The 25404-nt window shown below is 36.1% G+C and overlaps 1 protein-coding gene across 2 annotated transcripts in view; it reads right to left on the bottom strand.

Annotated features, from left to right (window-relative positions):
* DHX40 (DEAH-box helicase 40) overlaps window positions 1-25086 on the bottom strand; it is a 44577-nt gene extending 19491 nt beyond the window's left edge. The window contains exons 1-13 of one of the 2 annotated variants that reach the window (XM_013053643.2): window positions 24892-25043; window positions 24420-24555; window positions 23862-24029; window positions 22651-22796; window positions 20688-20807; window positions 20266-20493; window positions 19992-20058; window positions 18911-19042; window positions 10999-11098; window positions 9091-9177; window positions 8784-8966; window positions 4807-4887; window positions 3661-3818 (exon numbers count right to left, since the gene is read on the bottom strand). In XM_013053643.2, the coding sequence (XP_012909097.1) occupies window positions 3661-3818; window positions 4807-4887; window positions 8784-8966; window positions 9091-9177; window positions 10999-11098; window positions 18911-19042; window positions 19992-20058; window positions 20266-20493; window positions 20688-20807; window positions 22651-22796; window positions 23862-24029; window positions 24420-24537 (1588 nt within the window). In that variant the 5' untranslated portion in view covers window positions 24538-24555; window positions 24892-25043. Of the gene's footprint in view, window positions 1-3660; window positions 3819-4806; window positions 4888-8783; window positions 8967-9090; window positions 9178-10998; window positions 11099-18910; window positions 19043-19991; window positions 20059-20265; window positions 20494-20687; window positions 20808-22650; window positions 22797-23861; window positions 24030-24419; window positions 24556-24891 lie in introns of both variants that reach the window. The other variant, XM_004747266.3, reaches the window with a different exon arrangement.
* Window positions 25087-25404: the final 318 nt, after the last annotated feature.

The raw sequence follows: 25404 nt of genomic DNA, 5'->3' as shown, positions 1-25404 counted from the left end.
AGGTAATTAAAAAAAAAAAAAGAGCTAACACCAGAGTGGTTTCATCTACTTAAAAGTTCCAAGGAGGAAAACCAGTTCCTTTTTCTACCCTTGTAAGACTGTAAGATTGGATCACCTTAATCTAATCTAACTCCCTGATTTTACACATGAAAAATGAAGTCCAGAAAAACTAGGTCAATAGTCAGATAATTAGGTTGCAGTGGAGTCAGGTTAGAACCCTGATCTCTTGACTCTCACCTCAATACTCTTTACTAGTTTTTAGAGTATTTTTAGTTTAGAAACCCAGCTAGACTTATTCACTTAAAGATTATCATTAAAGGATGGCTGACATACAATGCTACATTAGGTTCAGTTGTACAACATAGTGATTTAACAATTCTATACATTACTCAACACTCACCATAGTAAGTGCAGTTACTATAAAACATTAGTACAACACTACTGACTGCATTCTCTATACTATGCTTTCATCTCCACGACTTATTTATTTTATAATTGAAGTCTGTTTTTCTTAATTCCCTTCACCTATTTCACCCATCCCCTAACTACCACCCAGCCAACCTTATTTACTATATGGACTCTTTTTTTTTTTTGTTAAGATTTTATTTGAAAGAGAGAGAGCAGGAGAGGGGAGGGTCAGAGGAAGAAGCAAACTCCCCGCTGAGGAGCCAGAGGTGGGGCTGGATCAGGACCTGACCCAAAGACTGACACTTAACAGACTGAGCCACCTAAGCGCCCCTGCATATTACTCTTTACTAGAAAAGAACAATTGTAATTCGGGGTATTACTAGAACCAAAATTCTGACACTTAAGACTACAATCTAGGGGGAAGGGGAAAAGAAGACTACAATTATTTAGGATAGGCAGCTCACTGATTAAACCACAGAGTACTTTTACAGAAAAATGTATTCTCCATTACAATCTTGGCAATAAACAAACCAATCTGGACACACACTCACAGCTTATAAAGGGATATGGCCATTATGGTAGCACACACTATTTTTAGTCTTGGCTATAGGCAAGAAACACAGTCTACTCAGAAGGTCTTTTATTTATTTATTTTTTAATTTATTTTTATATATATTCATTCACTCAAGGGGGGAGGGGCAGAAGGGAGAGGGCAAGAGAAAACCTTAAGCAGGCTCCATACCCATCACAGGGGCATGATCTCACAACCCTGAGATCATGACCAGAGCCAAAATCAAGAGTCAGAAGTTAAACTAACTAAGCCATCCAGGCTCTCCCAGAAGCTCCTAAAAAACAAACAAACAAACAAAAAACCATTCTGACCCTACCCCTACCCCCATTAGAAGAAAGTAAAGCTGCTATGAGAAGAACTAAGTTGTGTCCCATACAGACACACCAAGAAATGAAAGAAGCAGAAGTCTGAACCTCAAAACAATTCTCTTAAGATACAGGTGCTGAACTTGCATTTCTTTTGAGTCTAGGGAAGAAAAGTTAATATATTACTAATGTACTATAACAGGGCAAAAGTCCACCATACTATCTTCCTTTACCAGTGAAAGGAAATTAATTCTTAGCCAGGAACATTATAAACTCTCTATTTCAAACAACTAAGTTAAAGAATAACAAAATGTAAAATTCTTTGATCCTCAGTTTCATGTCTCATAGGGCTAGATATATGGTAATAAAAATGCCCAGTGAATTACTGGAGAATCTAAATAAACGGGGAAATATTTCATGAAATGGATAGAAAGGCTCAATACTGTCAAAATATCAATTCTTCCAGCCTGATCTACAGATTTGACATAATCCCTAATTGAAGGGGAAGGGCAAAGTCAGAAAACTAACCCTATCCAACTTCATTACTATAAAGCTCTAATATTCAAGACACTGTGATATTGACAGAAGAGTAGGAAAAGAGGTCAATGGAACAGAATACAGGGCTCAGAAAAAAAACCCACACAAATTAGTTAAATGATCTTTAACAAGGGGGAAAGGTATTTCAATGGAAGAAGGATAGCTTTTTGAACAAATGGGGTTAGAAAAAATGGACATCCAACTCCTAGAAGATAACATAGGAGAGAACCTAAAGGATGTTGGGTATGGTGATGACTTTTCAAATATAACACCAAACACATGACCCATAAAAGAAGTAACTGAAAACCGGACTTCATTAAAATTTAAAACTTCTGCTCTATGAAAGATAATGTGAAAAGAATGATAAGACAAACCATAGACTTGGAAAAAATATTTGCAAAAGACATACCTGATAAAGGACTGTTATCTGAAATATACAAAGAACTCCTAAAACTCAACAATAAGAAAACTACCCAATTTAGTTTTCTAAATTGGGGGTGCCTGGCTGGCTTGGTTGGTAGAGCATGCAACTCGATCTCAGGGTTACAAGTTTGAGCCCCACACTGGGTACAGAGATTACTTAAAAATGAAATCTTTAAATAAAATAAAATATTATATAAATAAATAAATAAAATAAAATATATATTTATATATATAATATATAAATAAAATATATAATAAAATAATAAAATAAATAAAATAAAATACTTAAAAATGAAATCTTTAAATAAAATAACATAATAAAAAGACCTAAATGGACACCACACACACACACACACACACACACACACACACACACAATCCACAGATGACAAATAAGCATATAAAAAGATGGTTAACATCATATGTCATCAGGGATCTGCATGTTAAAACAAGTTACTAACAAGTGCTAAACACTTATTAGAATGGTCAAAATCTAAAACAATGGCAACACCAGATGCTGGTGAGGATGTAGAGCAACAGGAATTCTCGGACTCATTGTAGGTGAGAACACAAAACTGTGCAGACACTTTGGAAGATAGTTTAGCAGTTTCTTACAAATATAAACCTATTGTTGTATCATAACTCAGCAGTGAATTGAAATCCTATGTCCACACAAAAACCTATACATGGATTACAGCAGCTTTATTCATAATTGCCGAAACTTGAAAGCAACCAAAATGTCCTTCAATATGAGAAAATATAAACAAATCCTAAACAATAGAAAGAAAAGAACTATTATGCTTTAAAAAGACAACAAGGAACCTTTTTTTTTTTTTTTTGACAACAAGGAACCTTAAATGTGCATTGCCAAGCTATCTTGGCAGAAGGGATATAGGGATGAATAGGTGGACAACAAGGAGATGTTTAGAGGAGTGCAATTTTTTAGTGTATTACTGTAACGGTGGAAATGTGTTACTACAGATACAGGGTTTTGTCAAAACCCAAATACACAATACAGTGACCCTTAGTTAATCATCATGTATCAATACAGGCTCATCAATAATAACAAATGTACCACACTAACAAAAGATGTTAAGTATGAGGTAACTCTGCGTGTCTGTACTTATCCTCAACTTTTCTTTAAACCTAAAACTGCTCTAAAAAATAAAGTCTATAATTTTTTTAAAACTCATCATAAGGGGCGCCTGGGTGGCTCAGTGAGTTAAGCCGCTGCCTTCGGCTCAGGTCATTATCCCAGAGTCCTGGGATCGAGCCCCGCATCGGGCTCTCTGCTCAGCAGGGAGCCTGCTTCCTCCCCTCTCTCTGCCTGCCTCTCTGCCTGCTTGTCATCTCTCTCTGTCAAATAAATAAATTAATTAATTAAAAAAAAAAAAAAACTCATCATAAACTTCTTACCCGGTCTAATGAAGACATTTTCCACAGACAACATTGCTGCTATTGGAAGTAGTAGATCTTCACAATCCAGAGAAGCAGCCTTTATTACTGCACATGTCAGATGTGGAGGGAGAGGAAATTCCACCATAGACAAACCCAACCTGGTCACATGGCCGCTCCTTAATAGAAAGATAAGGTTCTTAAGTTCTTTCTATCTTGGGAGTACAAATGAAATGTTCATCATTTAAAATAAGTCACATATAGTTTATATTACCTTAAATCAACTCTGTAAATTCACTATAAAAAACACAACACACTGATCATTGATAAAAGAAAACATAAAGCTGATATATTCCCTGTATTCAAGGGCCAATACATCCAAAAAACTAAACAGTGAGGCAGAATAAAGTACTATAATAAAAGACACAAAATGCTTCAGAAGCAAAGAGGATGTCCTTGCAGAAATAAGAGAATGATAATTAACAAATCTTTCCCCAACACACAATCATAAGAACAAGGTCTGGCTCTCTTATTATTTCATATGCCCAACTTAAAGCCTTGGTACTGAGATGGTCCTCAAAAATTACTTGTTAAATAATACCAAATACAAATACAGTTTTATCATGTAATTTTAAAATTCAGAATTGTGGCAAAGAAAAACTGAGGACAAAGTCTTACTTCAGATAAAACAATCAATTCAATTCAAACAAATCATTTTCTACTGATAAAGGAAACTATTAAGAATGCTCTTTGAAAAAAGAGATGGGGGGGGCACCTGAGGGGCTCAAGTCGGATAAGCATCCAATTCTTGATTTTGGTTCAGGTCATGATCTCAGAATCATGGGATCAAGTGATGCATCAGGCTCTGTACTCAGTGTAGAGTCTGCCTGTCCTTCCTTCCCTCTGCTCCCCCACACAATTCTCTCTCTCCCTCTCTCTCTCTCTCAAATAAATAAATAATAAGTAAATAAAATAAAAAAGAGACTGGGGTGCCTGATTGGCTCAGTTGGTAAAGCATGTGACTCTTGATCTTGGGGTCATGAGTTCAAGCCCCATGTGTGACACAGAGTTTACTTAAAATAATAATAAAAAATTTTAAAAATTAAAATAAAACAGAGATTAACATCTGTTGTGGTTGGGTTTTTGTTGTTGTTGTTGTTGTTTTACCTGTCAATAGCATCACATTGGTAAAGTTGTTTAAGAGCTTCCAAAATGAGTCTCTCATTAGGTGGATCCAAATAGGGAAACCTGGGTTTAAATGAGATATGAGTTAAGATTCCATTCCTTGACCATTGTAAGATTTTACACAGACTTGACAATTTCTTTAAAGGTTTTATTTCTTTTTTTCAAGCCTCCTCTCCCCTCTTTTTTTCCCCTCAAGCATTCTTTTTTTTTTTTTTTAAGATTTTATTTATTTATGACAAAAAGAGATAGTGAGAGAAGGAACACAAGGAGGAAGAGCAGCAGGCAGAGCGAAAAGCTGGCTTCCCGTTGAGCAAGAAACCCAATCTGGGGCTTGATCCCAGGACACTGTGATTTTGACCTGAGCTAAAGGTAGACGCTTAACAACTGAGCCACCCAGGCGCCCCTCCCTAAGCACTCTATGATCATGATCAGCATTCAGTAAGGTAGGAAATTATTTTTTCTGAATCACACTCTTTTTTTCCTTTCTAAATTTTTATTTAAATTGTAGTTAGTTAACATACATGCAATGTTGGTTTCAGGAGGAGAACTAAGTGCTGAATCACACTCCTCTGTTTAATTCAAAAAGTACTTCTTTTTGATCCCCCTCAGCTGGAACACTCACCATTCTTTTCTCTATCTTACTCCTGACCCATTCTTCATAGATATTTTGACATTCTTCAATGTCAAAACTACTCTGTTCTATAGCCCATAATTTTTATTACAATTTTATAAACCAGTGGAGAAAAATTGACAGTGGACAAATATTACAAGTTGATCAACTTTAATTCAGTATGGTTTTTAATAAAATCATAAGTACATCTGATTAATTTTACCATATTTGCTTTATGTATATTCTTATTTTCTCCTGATCTGAAAACAAGTTGTAAATACAATGCCAATTCACCCCCCAAAATATTTCAGCATGCATCCTCTGAAAATAAAGACAGCTTAGGGGTGCCTGAGTGGCTTAGTCAATTGAATGTCCCACTCCTGGTTTTGGCTCAGGTCATGATCTCAGAGTCCTAAGATGGGGCCCACATTGGGCTCCACAATCAGCACGGAGTCCACTTGGGATTCTTTCCCTCTTCCTCTTCCTCCCACTGTGCCCTTCCCCCTGCTCACGTGCACCCTCGTTCTCTCTAAAATAAATACATGAAAAATAAATAAAATCTTGGAAAATAAAGGCATTCTTACATAACCACAATACTATTAATGAACATTAGACAAAAATATTCACAAAGGGTGGCATATAGCCAAGCCTGAATATATATATATATTGTCTTACTACTAATAATAATTACTTAACACTATTGGCACTGGATTACTTTTTCCGCCATAAATCTTGAGACGGTTAAATCATCTACTCCAATTTCTCACCTTGAAAAAGTGCAACAAAGAACAAAAGGTCCAATACCTTACATAAAAGTCCACTCCAGGATTTACTGCTCTATTTAAAAACAAATAAACAAAAATCTTGTAGACTATTCTACAGTTTTCCTACAACTTGTACCAACAAGTCCTTGTATCTTCTAGAGCAAGAGTCAGCAAACACTTTCTATAAAAGGCCAGATAGTAAATATTTTATTTATTTATTTATTTGCCAAAGAAAGAGAGCACAAGCAGGGTAAGTGGCAGGCAGAGGAAGAAGCAGTCTCCCCGCTGAGCAGGATCCACGCCCCCCCGCCCCAGCCATGCAGCCATGTGGGACTCCATCCCAGGATCTGGGGATCATGACCCGAGCCAAAGGCCAACCAGCTGAGCCACCCAGGCATCCCCGCCAGTAGGAATTTTTTGTTGTTTTCTAAACAGAATAATAATTGCAAGCTCACACTAAGTTGTGGTGATCTGATAATTTCAGATCTTTTTCATGTGTATGTCCTTAATATATAACCCAAACAAAGGCTGTAAGATGTAACCTTTCACACTTTGGCCTTGTTGATTTTTGCCTATTAAGATCATTCTAAATCTTGCAGTTTTGATCATCTACTGATTAGACATCAAGACATTTTTCGGCAATATATAACCATTACTTCAATATCTTTAATATTTTCACTGAAAATGCTCATGAGGAAAGAGCAAAGTTCGGCACACTATCAGCAAAACCTCCATGTAGGCTATGCTAAGCAATTAATCAATACATTCTGAATTTGGCTATTTGGCAACTATATTCAACAGTCGTGTCACCTTATTCACAAAGATGAATAAGATAGATAAAACAGATATATAATAGGTAGATATAATCTTATCATATGATGTGTAGAAAACAAGAGACATTAGATTATCATTCAATAAATTCTTACAGTGCACCTGTTATGTGGACAATCCTATCTTCAAACTAAAAAGGACATAGTCTTTGTGAACCATTTTGATTTATATGGATTACTATAAATCACCATTAAATTCTCTAAGACCATTTTTTTCTAAAAAAAAAAAAAAAAAAAACTCTGCTAGAATTTGCTGAAGATCAATTCCAAGCATACTGGGCAGTAGTTTTCAGATTCTGACCTTTTCCTGAATGACGAAGTCAAAACATTTGTATTTCTTAAAATTTTCTGGCAACCTGTCCTGCATAATTTCTCTTCTATAACCCAAAATCTGAAAGTTAATACTGGCTCCATTTCTCCTTATTCTATGTACATACTAAAAAGAGAAAGGCGGGCGGGCGGGCGGGGGGGGGGGGGTAAATAAATAAATAAATAAACAAAAAGAGAGAGGAGAGGGACATCCAGCTGGTTCAGTTGGTGGAGCATGTGACTCTTGATTTCGGGGTTCTGAGTTCGAGCCCCACAATGGGTGTAGAGATTACTTAAAAATAAAATCCTAAAAAGAGAGAAGGAGAAAGAGAGAGAGGAGAATATTTTTGTTTTTTGGCTTTAGCATCTTGAGGACTTTTAGTACATTCTAAGTCTTAAAACTTAAGATGGAAAAATTAACTCAGTGCAGATGATGATATTAAGTAATTATTATTCCTACTTCTCTAATATATATATTCTTAATTATATGCCACTCTTAATATTATTCCTATTTTTCTAATACATATTTATTCTTGATTATATGTTGCTTTGAATTATGTCTTATTCACAAAAATCATATTATGAATATTATTTTAAAATCTGGGTTCATCTGAAAGCTTTCTGTTCAGCCATTTAGATTTATTTAAATGGTTCTTCTTTCTCATTGGTGAGTGAGAATTTCATATATTATATGTTTTTCTCTTTCTAAAATCTATATTCTCATTTAGAAAATCTCTAGTTTTAAACTATCCAAAAAATATTTTAATTGGCTTTCCAAGAGTATACAATACATATTGGACATACCTAGTAATTATTTCCCTTCTTATGAACACACAGTCACCATCTCCCACAGTTTCTGACACTTTTGCAGACAATTTAGACTAAAATTAAGACCAAGAACTGTATTTTCCTTCATTATTTCCTCTATCATGTATAATATGAAATTCCAAGCCCCTACAACAATATTCTATCCTATGCCAACTAATTATATAGTTTAACATTTGAGGAACTTAACAGCTGTTCCATTCTTTCTTTCATGTGTCTGAATCTTGTTTCCTTAATAGGATTTAAGTTTAGTGAAAGCGAAATACAATCAGAGTATTACTCTATCTCTCACAGTACTTGCTACAATGCTGGTCACACAAAAGATGCTACCAGAAAACCACTTTCTGGTTGGAATAAGGGTCATTATATACCTTTCATTACAGATAAGCAGTGATCACTAAATGATCCAAATAAACATCAGCATGGAGCACCCCATTGGGCCAAGGTTAAAACAGGAGCAAGGAATCAAATCACAGGAAAGCACTGCAAAGAAACCTTTAATTTGGGTTTAGCTACACCTCTAAATGAAGGGGACGTAGGAGTCAAATACCTCAAAAGAATTCTGAGGAATAACCTGGCTCCATCCTAACAAATTTTTTTCTCTTCAAATTGTCTACATACCTTATAACATCATGTATGGCAAGGCACTTTAAGGTCAGAACTACAGATGTCAAACTAGTTCTCTTAATCTCAGGGATCACATGGTCAGGCATACACTGGTTCCAAAAATCTTTACTATAGATCCGAAAGCATTTTCCTGAGGAAGTCCTGCCAGCTCGGCCACTTCGCTGTAACGCCTCACTCCTTAAGAAGAAGAAAAAAAGAAGTCCCCAAAAGGTACCAAGTAGTTAACATCATACATCCTAACCAGTTAAAAATGACCTAATAAACTGTTCTTTGAACAAAAAAGCTTGACATAGAGACTTACTTTGAAATTGGAACCACCTCCAGGATGTCCAACCCTAATCTGGGATTGTGATTTAACTGCTTCACAAAGCCACCATCTACCACATATCTAAGAAGAATGAAAACCAGTTAAGTTTCTAGAATATAAGACTTGTTGATTTTTAGCCAATTCGGATTCTCCTTTTCTACCAAACTAGCAATTATATGATGCCTTTTATATTAAACGTAAAACTTGAAAGTCAAGAAATTAGAACCCCTGTGCATTACTAATGGAAATGTAAAATGGTTAAGCCAATGTGCAAAAGGTTTGAAGGTTCCTCTAAATGTTAAACACAGAATTATCACATGACCCAGAAATTACATTCTTCAGTGCATACCCAAAAAAACTGAAAGAAGTACTCAGCTAATAATTGTAGACATATTTTTATAGAAGCACTATTCATAAGAGCCAAAAGGCAGAAATAACCTAAATGTCCATTAACCATTAAGGGCTACATGGATAAACAAATTATGGTATATACATATAACAGAATATTATTCAGCCACAAAAATGAATGAAGTGGTGATACATGCTGCCATGGATGTATGGATGAACCTGGACAGCACGGTAAGTGAGAGAAGCCAGACACAAAAGGTCACACATTGTTCAACCATTTATACGAAACACTCAGAATAGAATCTCCATAAAAACAGAAAATAGGTTGGTGGTTCCCAAAGGTTAGAATGGAGGGGAGCACAGGGAATAACCGCTAAAAGGGTACAGGGTTTTATTTTAGGGTAATAAAAATGTTTTAGAACTAGGCAGAGGTAGTGTTAGTGTTTGTACAACACTGTAAAGGTACTAAATATTAATTGTTCACTTTTAAATGTTAATTTTATATTATGTGAATTTCTCCTCTAAAAGAACAAACTTGAAAGTCACCTATAGACCACTCTAACAGGTTTAGAATTTAATTCAAGGTAGTCTTCAACAACACCATTTAAGTCAACTAAACAGAGAACAAGTCAGGTAAAAAACTAAGTTAGGAATTGTAGTAAGTCCATCATTCACTAAGGGAACATTCCAAAACATATTATTTAATGACTTTTGCCTTTGCTGGAAACAGAAAATTACAGAGGAAGACTTACTCCAAAGAAGTGAAAGCCCTTACTGAAATAATTATTTTTATAGCAAAAGAGAAAACCAAAGGAAATTAAACTTCTTCTTAGATCTGGGTGATCATTTTACACAAAAGAATGACATAGGATCTTTGAGATTCAGATCCAGCCTTCCTGTGGCAAACAGAGAGATTTTTAGTTAAGGACATAAAATATACTGGATAAAAGATAAATATCCAAAATGGCTGTGGTCAAAAGACGAAAAGAACTTCACATTAACCATCAGTCTAGACTTAAAATTTCCCAGTGTTTCTCCACTAAATTTACTCAAAATTTGATGGCATCATTGATTACTTTAAAAAAATAAGACTCACAGCATAGTTCATTTCACAAAAAAGTGAAAAGTGAGAAACAGTACCTTCAGCTAAACACTTGGATGTACAACACTTGGACACACAACTCCACCAAGTGGAGGTGCCAGATGAGAAGGGAGTATCTTATTATCCTAGGTATATCCTGATAATGAGTATACAAAAACAGCTCTGGCTATCTAGTTAATGAATAATGAATAATGAAACCCATGAAGCATTACACATAATCTTAAATTTGGGAAGACAAACCTACAAATTGCCAAATAAAAGTAGTTCAAAAGTATAATCAGGAACACTATGTGTACCTCCTACTCCATTTCCTAATCATGGTAAATGATAATTATAAAAAAAATAGTAGGTGATTACAAGTAGGTTAACAAGGAAATTACTGGAGGACATAGAGGAACAAATTCAAAGCTAAGTGGCTTCCTTGGCTTTAAAAGAAACTTTAAAAGTTGTACCTAATTCCATCTATTGTCAAAGACGTTGCAGAAATATTGGTGGATATGACACATTTTCTAATTCCAGGTGGAGGTGGCAAAAATATTCTTCTCTGTTGATCTAAAATACATGTAAAGAGAAAATGTTAATTTACAACATGCATTTGTCAAACTCCACTTCTGAAAAACCAACTTCTTTTCGTTAAAAGTTGTGCTTCCTTCACCTCTTTAATTATCTTGAATTCAAAATAGCAAAACTCATCTTTGCCTCACCTTTTACTGCTAACATTTCTAGATCCATTAAATCAGAGATTATTGCTAAAATAAATCCTATAGAAGAATCCTTTATGTAGGTCACAGCTCCCTTTGAGAATATTTAAAAACTGTAGCCCTCTTCTCCATTTAAAGGCACATATGTATACACACACACATACACACCAAACAATTTCAGGGTATTCAGGTACTCACTGTAGCCCATCCATGAACTACAATTAAAGACCTCCACATACCTTAAAGATGGACCAGCTAAGTGGTTTTCACTTTTTGGGGTATCTTTCTGATGGCTACCTCTCTATGCAAGTAACATCACATTCATTTCCCCTAACGACAGATTCTGAAGAGTGAACCCCAGCAGCAATGCTTGTACTATACCTTGTTCCTCCAGCCATAGTTTATGGCACCAAAGATAAACATCTCCCCCAAGCTGAGGCAATCTCCTGGAATTTGGAATAAGGTCCAAGAGATGCTCTATTTGATTAGGCTAGTCTCTTGAAAAGAAGAAAAATGAACTTGTGAACCACAGGGAAGTGGTTAAAGTACATGAAGGAAAGTCTAAAAATAATGAATTAGCCATGAAAGTTAAGACAATATTTCTGGGTTCCTGGCTCTTCCCAGGCCTTGAGGGGACTGGGTGTAAATTAAGTCGTAAGACAGATTTGGCCAGATTTGCTCTCCTGCCAGGTTAAGCACAAAATAAGGCAAGAGAGTTAAGAATGCTTGCAAGGAAATGCTTATGGTATGGGTGAAAGAAGGTAAGCGAAGGCTGATAAAGGACAGTGTCAATGCATTCTGAAAATTGTTAGATTACAAACGGCAGAGTATCTGGCAAAACAGGATTTGTAGTTAACTTTGACTAAGAATTATTTTTTAGATATTAGACTTAAGTAGCTCACTTCTTCCAGATGGTTCAAAGGAGTTTTATACTACTTTGTAGTTCAAATTATGCTTATACATTATTTATGATCTACTTGTTCTACTATAATGTAGCTCCATGAAACAAGGATTTTCTTTTATTCAAGACATATCCCCACTACCTAGAACAATATCTGGACCACAGAAAGTGTTCAACAGAGTTCAATGAATTGATAAATAAAAAATGCATTATATAAATAGTAAGCTAACATCCTTTCTACCACACTACCCTAAAAATCTACATAAATTAAAAATGTCCTTTCTGAACATGTTTACCTATAATCAAGTCTGTTTTTCAATCAAACCATTTCTAAAAGTACCTAATATTTTAAATGTTCAGTTCAAGAAAAATTTCAGTTTCTTTTACCATTTTGTTCACTATAATCAATTAGAAAGTCTTGAAACTGCTGTTTTGACAAGACTCAATGTTTATTTCATTTCCATTTCACCCACACCCTTTAATACCATATTCCCCGAGTACATATACAGGTTTATTTATTTTTTTTAGTAATTTCTAAACCCAATGTGAGGCTCAAACTCACAACCCTGAGATCAAGAGCTGCGTGCTCTCCTGACCGAGCCCACTAGGGGCTCCAACACGTACCAGTTTTTTGTTTGTTTATAAAGGTTTGAAAAAAAAGTTAATTATATCCTAAAGCACATTCTCTGTCTCCAGGAAGGAAAGAGGAAATGGAATACTTTCATTACAATGCAGTAAGGTCCCAGGCTGTTATTAATGGGGAGGGTGGGGGATTGGCAAAGAGGCAAAAAAGATGTCCAAAGTCTACCAAGAAATAAGGATATTGAGAGACCACTTAACACTAAAAATGAAGGAACAATCCTAGATCTACGTATATGACATATTGTATGTTAAGGCCAATGAAACTTCCTCATAGAATACCTTGTCCCAAAGTCCCCCCAAGAGATTCCAAAGCAGAACTATTTCTGAGAGAGAGGGAAAGAGAAATAGAATAATAATTTTTTCAGGCAATCAGACAGAAAAAGCAAATCACAAGGAAGGGGAAAAAAAAACAAAACAAAACAGGCTGGCCTCTAACTTCTCCACAGCAACATTCAATGCCAGAAGCCAACTGGACAACATCTACCAAGTTCTAAGGAAAACAAAGTGTGACCCAAGAACATAAAACCCAGCCACAATACAGCTCAAGCATAAAGGCAAAAGCAAGACATTCTCAAACATAAAAGAGTAATAACAAAAAGCAGCACTCATGGCCCTTCTATTTAAAAAAAAAAAAAAAAAAAAAAGTTAACAAAACCCAGGCAATCGAAAATTAACCAAAAGTAACTTAAGAATGGAAAAAGCATGGTAAAAATATTGATAAACATCTAAACAATGTAAAAATAACTAACAAAAATCAGAATGGAAAGATACAGAAGAGTCAAAGTACTTAAGTCCTTATCTTTCAATCAGAGAATCAGTAGGTAAGATCTCCAATCACACATGGTCTAAAAAGAAGAGATTAACTTCAACTTCTTAAAATTTTTCATCTTTTTAGACTTGAAAGCAACCTTTTATATCATATTCTCATATGGTAAAGAAAGTTACTTGACATTTAACAATTCCTTCTAGGAAATTCACATAAAATTAAGTACTTTTTAAAAAAGCAACTAACAGCATAATCTCACTTTTATAAAGTATTTCTATCAATCAACCTATTTACTTCCATATCCTTCTATATGTACACACACACACAAAGACACACACACACACACACACACATCTGGTTATTTTTGAATGGAGGAACTTGAGGCGATTATTTTTACCTTTTTAACTTTGGACACTGCTTGAATTCTTTATAATGAAACTATATCACTTTTCCTTAATTGAATGATTTTCTTAAAGGAAAACTGGAGCAAAAATGCAGAGACACTAAGAGTATGTTAATTCTGCACAATGGAAAATGAATTGTGTTTGTACTTTTCTACACTTTAGAAATTTCTACAAAGGGCTAAAGAGAAAAACAGTAAGAACACATAAAACAAAATGTCATTTTTTTTGTTAGAAAAAATGTATTTTAAACAATAAAAATACATTTAAATACATTAAAAAAGCTTAGAATATACCTCAGAATATTAATAGTGATTATCACTTAACTATGTTGCTGAGCTCTAAGTTTAATTATGTTTCTTCCTTTTCTGATTATATTTTACAACTACATACTCCACAACTATGTATTCTTTACAATTATGTATGCTTTGTAAGCCAAAGGAAAAATTTTCGCATTTGGAGAGGGTACAGTAAAAGTTTTTATGTGAAGCTCACTAGCCTTATTCTCCCCTCATCTTTAATCTTAACGTTTAAGGAAATTATCACCAACAAAGCCAAATTCTAGGTACTTGCCAAAATGAGATGTCTTTGTTTTGCAGGAAGAAGAAAGAAAGAGAACTACTTTTGGATTAATGCAATCAACTAAATGTGCAGTTTTCCTCTTTTAAAATACACGCTACTCCAAGGTAAAGCTCCTTTCTTTTTCTTCATGTATTCTTATAACACATGTACTATTTTTTCACCCCCTACTGAATAACCAGTTACCAAACACAGGTTTCCCATGTGACCTCAGGAACATCACTTAGTCTCTATCTGTTCAATAAAGAAGTCTGATTATCTAAGTAAAATATTTATAGGTATATGTGCATTTTTCTAGAGAAAGAAACCATTGCTTTCATTATCTTTTATAAAGAATCTCAGATTCCACCCTCTAAAAAGGCTAAGAAGCACTGAATTCAGATAATTACTTTTAGTGCTAAAACAGTCAAATTCCATGCAAATATTTGTTGCTTATGAAGTAACGGATATATTTCAGTAAAACTGAAGAATTGCAAAATCTTGAACAAAAGAGGAAATTCAGAAGCAAAACGGGTTTTTATTGTTGTTGTTGTTTCATGATTTTATTTATTTATTTATTTGAGAGAGAAAGAATGAGAGAGCATCAGAGGGGAGAGGTCAGAGGGAGAAGCAAACTCCCCGCTGAGCAGGGAACCTGACACAGGACTCAATATTGGGGCCTCCAGGATCATGACCTAAGCCAAAGGCAGTTGCTTAACCAACTGAGCCACCCAGGTTTCCTAGAGCAAAACAGTTTGAGGGAAACAAGAATAAAGGTCTAGACACAGCCAGTGTTTTGCTTCAAGACATAACAGAATGTCTAGCAGAAAGCGAAGAATCTGGAACTCAGTTTAACAAACATCTAATCAGGACTTCTCAACACATAATACTTAAGTAGTTCACAATTTCAGAAAGGAGATGAGGCAAAGATAACACGAGGTAGAATGTGTTAAGGGACACAAGAGGTGTAGCAAAGCACCATGAGGTTTAAATAAAGAGATCAAAGCCAGTTGTGAGGTGGGAAATCAGGTTTTCATTGAGGTGGTTGTACTTATGAAACAAAACAGCAGGATTTCAGCCAGTAAGAGGAGAGAATAAAAGGGAAAGGAGGAGTTCAAGTTAAGGAAATATCAAATGCTGTCACAAAAAAGATGGGGAAGGAAATGGAATAAAAAAAACTGCCTACACTTTCAGCTTGAGAGAAACACCTCAAAGGATACGGGTTAGGAGTTCAGCCCAGGGAGTGGGATCATATAATCTTGGCATTATAGAAGGGATCTTCATATCTGACAGTTGAGAATTTTTTTTATGTCAATTAGGGAGACACCTTAAGATGTCCCTTTAAAATACTCGGCCACCCTCATGACTAGCCCAGAAATAAAAGCAAATACAACATATCCACCTCATAATCTCCACTTATTTACTAAACCTAGATCTGAGTCATTTTTGAGCCCTCTTCACAAAAGGCTACAAATAGGAAACCCTTCTTTCCTTTCCTCACTCCCAAGCTCAAGCTTTATGTTCCTAAGACATAATAATATTATAATAGTGTTTCTCCCCACCACCTGGAGTAGCAATAATAAAGAAAGTACGTGCTGTATTGTATTAGTGACACTTACAAAAAGAAAAAAAGCCCAAGATCCCAGGAACCTGCTACTCCCAACTTCATCCATTACTCAGTACCTCATCAGCTCCATTTGAATGCCTCTTTGCATTGCTAGAAACTGCTCCCATAAATATTATTATACTCATAATGGATCACCAACAGCTCACCCTTGGAACCAAAGGGAAACTAAAATAAACAAGCAAAACCCTCCTCAGTAATGCCTCTACTGACAGCCAGCTCTACATCTTTACCATTCTCACATATACGCCAACACAAAAAATCTCATACACTGGGAATTAAGGGTGAAAGCAGGCTGAGATCACACTGGAAGAATAATGAATGCCAAGTTATTAAGTTAGCATTTTAATTCAGCTGGTAACAGGGAATGGCTGAGATACCCAACAGGAAACTAACACAATCAGATCCGTGCTTTTGAAAGATGATGCTTACCACTGCAGGTAGGATGGTAAATTACATCAGGGAAAACAGGTTAGTTAGCAGGTTATGTTAACAACTCAGGAAAGCAAATTGAGGATCCCAACTCTAACAATGACATTGAAAAATGAAAAAGAATGAATGAATGATTTGGACAAGACAAAAGCAAACAACAACAAACAAAACACACACACAAAAAAAACAAAAACAAAAAATAACTACCTGTAGGAGTTATCACTTATTTGGACTAAATGATCTAGGATGATATGACGCACAGACTAGAAAGCCCTGTGAGGAGATCCATGAGTTCTAGAATGCAGGAGTGAGACTTAACTAGAGATAAGTCAACCTCTCCGAAACAGAGAATTCTAGGAAAACAGAAAGCTAAGGATAAAACCTTAAAAAATAGTCACATTAGAGAGGAAAAAAGTCTGGGAAAGGTGGGAGGGCAGCACACTTAGAGAAAGGGTGGTCAGGAGAACCAGGTAATTAAATATTACCCCAGATGACAGAATTTCAAGGAGGCATTATTATCACAAAATCAAAATACATACTAATGAAAAAAAAAAAACTATGAGATATGAGAAAGAGGAGATCATTTGCAACCTTTAATAGTATAAAAACTGTTTTTCAGGCCATTAAACGACACAATAGCAGACTCAGCAGGTTATTTTCATTGTGACAATAATAAAGGAAAGAATAAAATTACTTACATAGAAAAATACATTTATATTGTTAATGGTCAAAAACAAAACAACCGTAATGAGTTTTGAATTACCTCAGCAGTAAACAAAGTAACTTTCTTTTTTTAAGATTTTTATTTATTGGGACGCCTGGGTGGCTCAGTTGGTTAAGCAGCTGCCTTTGGCTCAGGTCATGGTCCCAGCGTCCTGGGATCGAGTCCCGCATCGGGCTCCTTGCTCGGGCGGGAGCCTGCTTCTCCCTCTGCCTCTGCCTGCCATTCTGTCTGCCTGTGCTTACTCTCTCACCCACTCTCTCTGATAAAGAAATAAAATCTTAAAATAAATAAATAAATTTAAAAAAAAATATTTTTATTTATTTATTTGAGAAAGAGAGTGAGCATGAGAGGGGAGAAGGTCAGAGGGACAAGCAGACTCCCCATAAGCTGGGAGCCCGATGCGGGACTCGATCCCGGGACTCTGGGATCATGACCTGAGCCGAAGGCAGTCGCCCAACCAACTGAGCCACCCAGGCGCCCAACAAAGTAACTTTTAAGGGAGCCAACAGATCAAATCTCCAGAAAACAATGAGAACTTTAAATATCTAATAATGACCCTAAAAATTCCCTTAAAAATACAAAAACCTAAAAATAGATATCCATATGGAGGGCAAGGCCTAATATCATCACAAAAGAGATTTCTAAAATAGCACAAGGTTTATGGTTATTTACCAAAACACATATTCGTAAACTTTTTTTGTTAACACAAGATTAACAACCACCTACTCAACAAAAACAACAATAAAATATAAAAACATTCAAATGCTTTTTACACTACATTAAATGCTAACCACAATCAAACTCTAAATAAATCCCCTTTAATTTTACATATCAAATTCCGTAATAAAGTAATTTTACTAAACAAATTCTAAACCTAATTCAACATTATGAACAAACATTAGAATAAGTTTGCATTTGCTATTTGAAAGTACAAAAGAATGGCATCATTCTTGTAAAGGAGACTGTGTGCTACTTCAAAAAATAATCCACTGTGTTGTCTCAGATGTACCTGGATATATACGATTTCTAGAAATTCTCTGGCAATACGAAATTAGGTTTGACTTATGGTACTACTATCAAGAAATTATAGTACTAATTTCAAAAAACTACCAACACTATCTCTGTTCTGCTGAGAGGACAGAGCCCACTCTTAAACAATATCAAGGTGTGTGTGGGCAAGTGTCCAAGGCTCCTAAAAAAGTGAATATGAAAAGATTTGGAGGAAAAAAAAAATCACTTCTCTCAAGGAATGTTGGTTCCCTTAAAGTTTTACTTCATAATTTGGGTGTTAGTTATAAAAATTAGTTGTTTGTGGGGTGCCTGGGTGGCTCAGTGGGTTGGGCCTCTGTCTTTGGCTCAGGTCATGATCTCAGGGTCCTAGGATCGAGCCCCGCATTGGGCTCTCTGCTCAGCAGGGAGCCTGCTTCCTCCTCTCTCTGCCTGCCTCTCTGCCTACTTGTGATCTCTCTCTGTCAAACAAATAAAATCTTTAAAAAAAATTAGTTGTTTCTAAAATTAATTGACCTCACACTTTAAATACACTACTCTGTACATATGAGATTATTCAATAATTTTTTAAAAATTAGTCAAATTTTCTATTCTAGTGAGGTCTTACCTGTTGTCATAGATCCATAACATGGCAATATTAACAAACCATCCAGAGTTGTATCTTGAACATCATAATCATAATCAACAGACTCTGCCATCTGAAAAAGTAACTCACAACTTTTTTCAATTTCAAACTGACCTGAAATGAGGGAGGGAAAATAACGTCAGCAACAGCAAAATTAATTTAAGAATGAAAAAAGATAAGCCTTCTAGATTAAAATTATTTTTGCACAATAGCTACTTTAAATCTCATTTGATCTAAAGAAGATAAACTCCTAAATTGAACCAAATCTCAACAACAGAATTAAAAATAAAACACCAGTTCCCAAGGAATTTAAACCTCTATGGAAATAAAAGTGTTTATAATCTTCAAGCTTATCATCTTGTTAACACAGTATTTGAGGAAGACCCAGTAAAGTTAATCATTAATATAGAAGAATCTAGTCCAAGAGATATGGCATTCAGGGGTAGTTCAAAATACTTAAGTAACCTGAAAAAGGCAGAGACTATGTCTCACTTCTGACATCAGTACAAGGCAGAGTAGGAGGTGAGCGATGAAATGACTCATTTCTGTTAGTAGGATGCTGCTAATTGAAGAATCACACTAGTTTAGGATTTAATTATTCTATTTTTTTACTTCCAAAAAAGGCCTATGAGACATGGTTTCAACACCTCATGTACTGCTATAACACAGTACCATGCCACCACTCAAAGAAGAAATGAACTTGTAGGATGTCTTTTTGAAATAATGAAATGAATCATTCAGATCCAGGACTGTTTAGTGTGGTAACAGCTCTATATAAGGTAGACTAATAAAAATATTAATACTCTACCATTTAATATCTTTTTACTAAAAAAGTGTGTTTTACATATATTTCCTCATGAGACTGGCAGTTTTTATGGCAGTATAGAATTATCTTATATATCTTATATAAGATAGAATATCTGAAACTTTTAGATAATCATACAAAAGTAAGGCAATATGAGTTAAAGCCCAGATTTCCCAACAAAAGTGACAGTCTATTGTGGTGCCACATTCTGCTCTTATATAAATAGTAAAATTCTTAAAACTGATATTGAATGCTCACCAGTCAGAAAAACCAAGATGTCTCCAGCCATTTCATTCAAATGGATATCCATGGTCACTTTCACAATCTAAAGCAAGAAACACAAGCATAACATGTTGATGGAAATACAGTCCCCCCACTCCCCTTATTCCACAGAAAAATTAAATTTGGTTCTCAAAAGTTATATGACGTATAAGGGCTGCCATTAAAATATAAGGGAACAAATGAATTACTAAACTACTCAATCAACTGGAACCTAAATATAAAAAGACATAAAAAGGATGCCAAGTAATACCGCTTGAATATATGCAGTATTTTCTCTGTCCCGTGGGCCAATCAAATTGCAGAATTTTTCTCTGACTGGATAAAGCCTTCCAGGTATATCAAATATTGGACAATTTCCAAAGAATGCAGAGAGCTTGGCTAATTCCATGGTTGCTGACATCACCACAACCTTCAAATGTTCCTTCCTATTAGGAGACTTCTCCTGAAATAACTTCTTCAATAAACCAAACAAGATGTCCTGGAAAAAAAATTAAATTTCTAATAAGTGACAAGTATACCTACCAACCAATTTATTTTAAATATTTTACTTTCCCAACTAAAGAATTCTTATTTCAATAGGTTAAAATGTAAGTAAGACCAGGAAATTCTCTACAGGGTAAAAGCTACCCCAAATAAGTAAACTAGTAACAACCAGCATACAAAAATACTCACTGTAGTTAGAGTTCTCTCATGGGCTTCATCTAAAATGATGACACTGAACTTGGTAAGATTTGGATCTCCCAGAATATGTTTCAGTAAACATCCATCAGTCATATATTTGATTGCGGTTTCCTAATGTTCAAACAGCAGAGTGAATCAACTTATATATATATAGTGTTACAGAAATTGACCCCTGCTTCGCAGACTAAATTCCCCCCCAAAATGTGCAGACATTAAGTGATTCACCTAATCTGACTAAATAAAAAAGTACACAAATTAGTCTAATAACAAGGATGATAAATTATAAAACTTGAGATCTATACAGAGATAGGGAACTAAGGTGGATGTTCCAGGATAAAGCAATAGAACAGGATAATGAGATATAAAGTAGTCTGGATAAAGTGTAAGATAATGCGGAGCATTCCCATGAGCAAGTTGTGAGAAACAATGAAATGGGATCCATCTCCCTGTCTCAGTCACTGTTTTAGAGGACTCAGCAGAAAAGGCAGAGGAAATAGTTAGGTGCACAATTTCCTATCGCTCTCTTCTTCCCTATTTGCTTATTTTAAAAGTTGTGTCTGTCAGGGATGCCTGGGTGGCTTAGTTAGCTAAAAGTCTGCGAGGTCATGGGATCAAAGCCCACATGGGGCTCCTTGCTCAGTACGGAGCCTGCTTCTCCTTCTGCCGGCTGTTCCCCCTGTTTGTGAGCTCTCTCTTCCCCTGACAAATAAATAATAAATAAAATCTTAAAAAAAAATTGTGTCTATTGCCTCACATTAAAACAAGGTGAGAATAAGGTCCAAAAGCTAAAAGTTAGTAACAGTACACACAGAAAACAAAGGAAGAAAAAAGAAAAACTCCCCAGCAGTAACCACTAGGAATGCAAACATAGTATTTTGGGGAGTAACTATGTGCTATAATTGATGGCCATTCCTATTAGGGACAATATTTAATTAGGGATTGTTCTGTATTTGGAATAGGATTAAAAAATCCGGAAGGAATATAAATTATAACCATTAACTATTAAAAAGAAAACAATTCTAAACTTTTTGGTGCCCTGAATACAGAAGATACTCAATAAATATTTGCTTACTGACTTTGCTGAGTTGTCTATTTTCAACTGACTTCAGGAATACAAATATGTAATATGGATGAACCTTGAAAACATCATGCTAAATGAACCAATCCAGACACATAGGATCAAATATTGTACGATTCAACTTATTTGAGGTACTTAGGAAAGGCAAATTTGTTTGGTTGGTTTTTTTAAAAAGATTTTATTTATTGATTTGACAGAGGGAGACAGAGCGAGAGAGGGAACACAAGCAGGGGGAATGGGAGAGGGAGAAGCAGGCTTCCTTCCCAGCATAGAGCCCAATGTGGGGCTCTATCCCAGGACCTGAGCAAAAGGCAGACACTTAATGACTGAGTCGCCCAGGCACACAGAAAAGGCAAATTTGTAAAGTCAGAAAATAGAACAGAAGTTACTGCAGGCTGGAGGGAGGAGGGAATGGGGGAGTTAATGTTTAGTAGATATAGTTTCTGTTTGAGATGATACAACATTCTGAAAATACAGTGTTGATGAATATACAACACTCTAACTGTATTTCATGCCAATGAAATGTAACACCTAAAAATGGTTGAAATGGTCAATTTTACGGTATATATATTTTAGCATAATGAAAGATTGTTTTAAATATTACAAATATAAGTTACAGGTCCAGGAGTCTTACAGCTAAAAAACACAAAAGAATCCTTAATAACTATCACTTATAAACTAATTGAGAAGGGAGAAAGTAGTAACTATTAAACACTTCCAAGCTAAATCATTTCACAATGAAAAACAAAAATTAATCCTAATCTGGGGCTTTGTTTCTTTAAAATATAAATGCAAATTTGAAGTTAAAATCTATCATAACTTTCTCCAATCTTTCTATGAGTTTACAGGACTTGAACAGCAATAAAACTTTTGTACCTTAGAGCTGCAATCATCAAAACGAACTTGGTACCCTACTTTGGATCCCAAAGTGCATTTCATTTCTTCAGCAACCCTCTGAGCAACTGATATAGCAGCTACTTTTCGTGGTTGAGTCACACCAATCATACCATGTTGTGAAAACCCTACCAAAACCAGAGGAAAAAAAACCACAAAATTATTAACAATTGCTTCCAATTGGAGCCAAATTCTTTCAGACCAATCAACAAAAACTATTCCAAGTGTTTGCAAAAGAAAACTCTCCAAATTAACAACATGACCATGGAAATTTAAGTGGTAATAAAAAACAAGAATACGTATTTTCCACTCAAAATATACATGTTTTAATTAGGTTTTCCTCCCAATTTCAGTATAAAGAGTTACTTGAAAGAGTAAGTCAAAATGTTTAATTCCTAGAAATCCATAAAATTTCATAGACTTCCTAAGGATTTACTTTCCCCCCCAAAGTTTAAATATACCACCTTTCACAGATCCATTTTTTACCACTTTAGTCTCTGTAAGATGTGTCTTACAGTTGATGGTATTTTTTTCCTTTATCAATAGTATATAAAATAGTGGTATGTCTTAATAAATGGCACATTAGATCTGATGCATGAGACTGAGTATCAGCTAAGAAATTTTTATTTTTTAAATAAATAACATTCAGTATAATTTTGCTCTATACCAACCTTATGATACCGTAAGAAGGAAAAGACACTTTAGGGATACATATAGAAGACACCATAAGAAGGAAAAGACACTTTAGGGATACATACAGAAGGAAAAGACACTTTAGGGATAATCTGTTAGCTGACTTGGGTTATGGAGTCAGGGAATAAATATTTACCTGATAATACTTGGAAAAAGAACCAAGAAATACTAATGTCAGCAAGAGGTATCACCATATTCCTGTAAATTATGTCAAAACCCAATGGTTAACAGTCTACTGCAAGTCAACCTCATTCTATAGCAAAGAATATCTACCTATAATTAAGATTATGGTAATTAAAAATGGAAAAATTGTTATCTGAGTCAACTCCTGAACATGAAATAAGACCATAAAAAAGCAGGGAAGATGTAGAAGGGATGTACCAAGAGAAGAAATGGGACTGTAGAACAAATGGTGGATATCTGTGCAATACAGAAGTCCTATTAGCTTTTAAGAGGATCTATTTTTAAATACTCCCAATATTATCCCAGAATAAAATTACCTGCTTCATACAGATATTTGGGGAGTTGAGTTGTTTTACCACTTCCTGTATTTCCAGTAACAATAAGGAACGAATTGTCCCTCACAGCTTGAATAAGCTTTTTTCTTTGTTTTTGAATAGGAAAAGTTGGAGTAGTTCCTCCTTCCTGTGATGTGCATCCTTTCTCTTCTGTAATAACAGAGAAACAATTTTGCAATTAAAAGGACTGTCAAGCTATCTCTGACTCAATTTCCCAACACTGAACAGAAAAAGACAATAGAATTTTAGGACTGGAAGAGATCAGTCCATTACTTCTCAGATAAATCATCTATGTCCAATTTGTATGTGAAGGTTCACAAGCCCAGAACAACTTTTTGGTAAAATCTAACAACATGAGCATTTGCTAATGCGATTCAGAGTACTTGAGGAAGTAAGCCTAGCACAAGGCAATGTATATGCAAGCATACCTGCAGAGAAGCACAAAACCCAATTTTATTAAACAATAGACCAAAAGCTAGAACACAGCAGGAAACTCTCAGCTGAATTTAAAAAAAAAAAAAAAAAAAAAAAAAAAGCCACCTGTGTTTGCTTCTGATTCATGGTTCAAGTTAGGTCCCCGTTCAGAGTGACTGATATCCCAGAAGGCCAAGTGGTGGGTAACCATGGAAACTGGCTCCTGGAAACTGGCTCCCTTCATAACGTACCCAAAGGCAGGCTGGCGGCCCGACGAGTGGCGGGGGGGCGGGGGGGGTGGATGGATAGAGAACAAAGGCTTTATGGCTTTATGAGCCTCCTTAAGAAAAGAACGCGTCTAGGCGTTGGGGTTCACTTTTTGTCCCCCAGCAAGGTCTTCACCCAACTTGGATCTGGGACCGCCCCCCTCTATACCAAAGTGCTCATTGGACACAAAGTTCGCCTCCGGCTTGGAAGGCGAGGAGAACGCTGCGGTCTCCTCTTCACTTTTCTCTGCACGCCAAAGGCGGACTTTTATCCCCCCAAAACCCCCATGCCGAAACTCCCGCTGGCCTCCGCAGCGTCCCGCGGACCGCACCTCTATCAGCGATGGAAACAGCCGGAGGCCGCTCTTCCTGAAGGTCTATTGACCGCTCACCCTCCTCCTGCCGCCTTGGCGCCCTGCCCGCGACGGCGGGAAACCGGGACATAGACCTGGCCCGGAGCGGAGGTGAGCACGTCCACCGATCAGGGGAGATGGGAGGGGAAAGGCGAAGACGCGCCCTGATGACGTCTAGGTGTTTACTTTCGCGCGTGCGACTTGGAACAAGGGGAGGGGGAGCTGTTAGGTGACGTGGCGCTCGGCCGCCGGAAAGCTTTCATCACCGGCGCGGCTCTGCAAGGCCACCAGCCGAGGGCCCAGCCCCGAGGGTTTCCTACCTTCACAGGTATGCGCTGCGCCTAGGACGTTGACGCCATGCCCAAGGTCCAGAAGGATCCCTTCCTACTTACCTTGTGCGCGGAAGAGTCAGGTCACACTCCTCGTCTCAGCTCTGGTCACCGTAACCCCGTTCTGCCCTCACACACCTAACGTGATGTGACCCTTCGCCAG

The sequence above is a fragment of the Mustela putorius genome, unplaced genomic scaffold, assembly GCF_011764305.1.
Source record: "Mustela putorius furo isolate JIRA1106 unplaced genomic scaffold, ASM1176430v1.1 tig00003962_pilon_pilon_pilon, whole genome shotgun sequence".
NCBI classification, from domain to species: Eukaryota; Metazoa; Chordata; class Mammalia; order Carnivora; family Mustelidae; genus Mustela; species Mustela putorius.
Note: the sequence above shows the minus strand (reverse complement) of the source record. Positions and strands in the feature narration are given on the sequence as shown.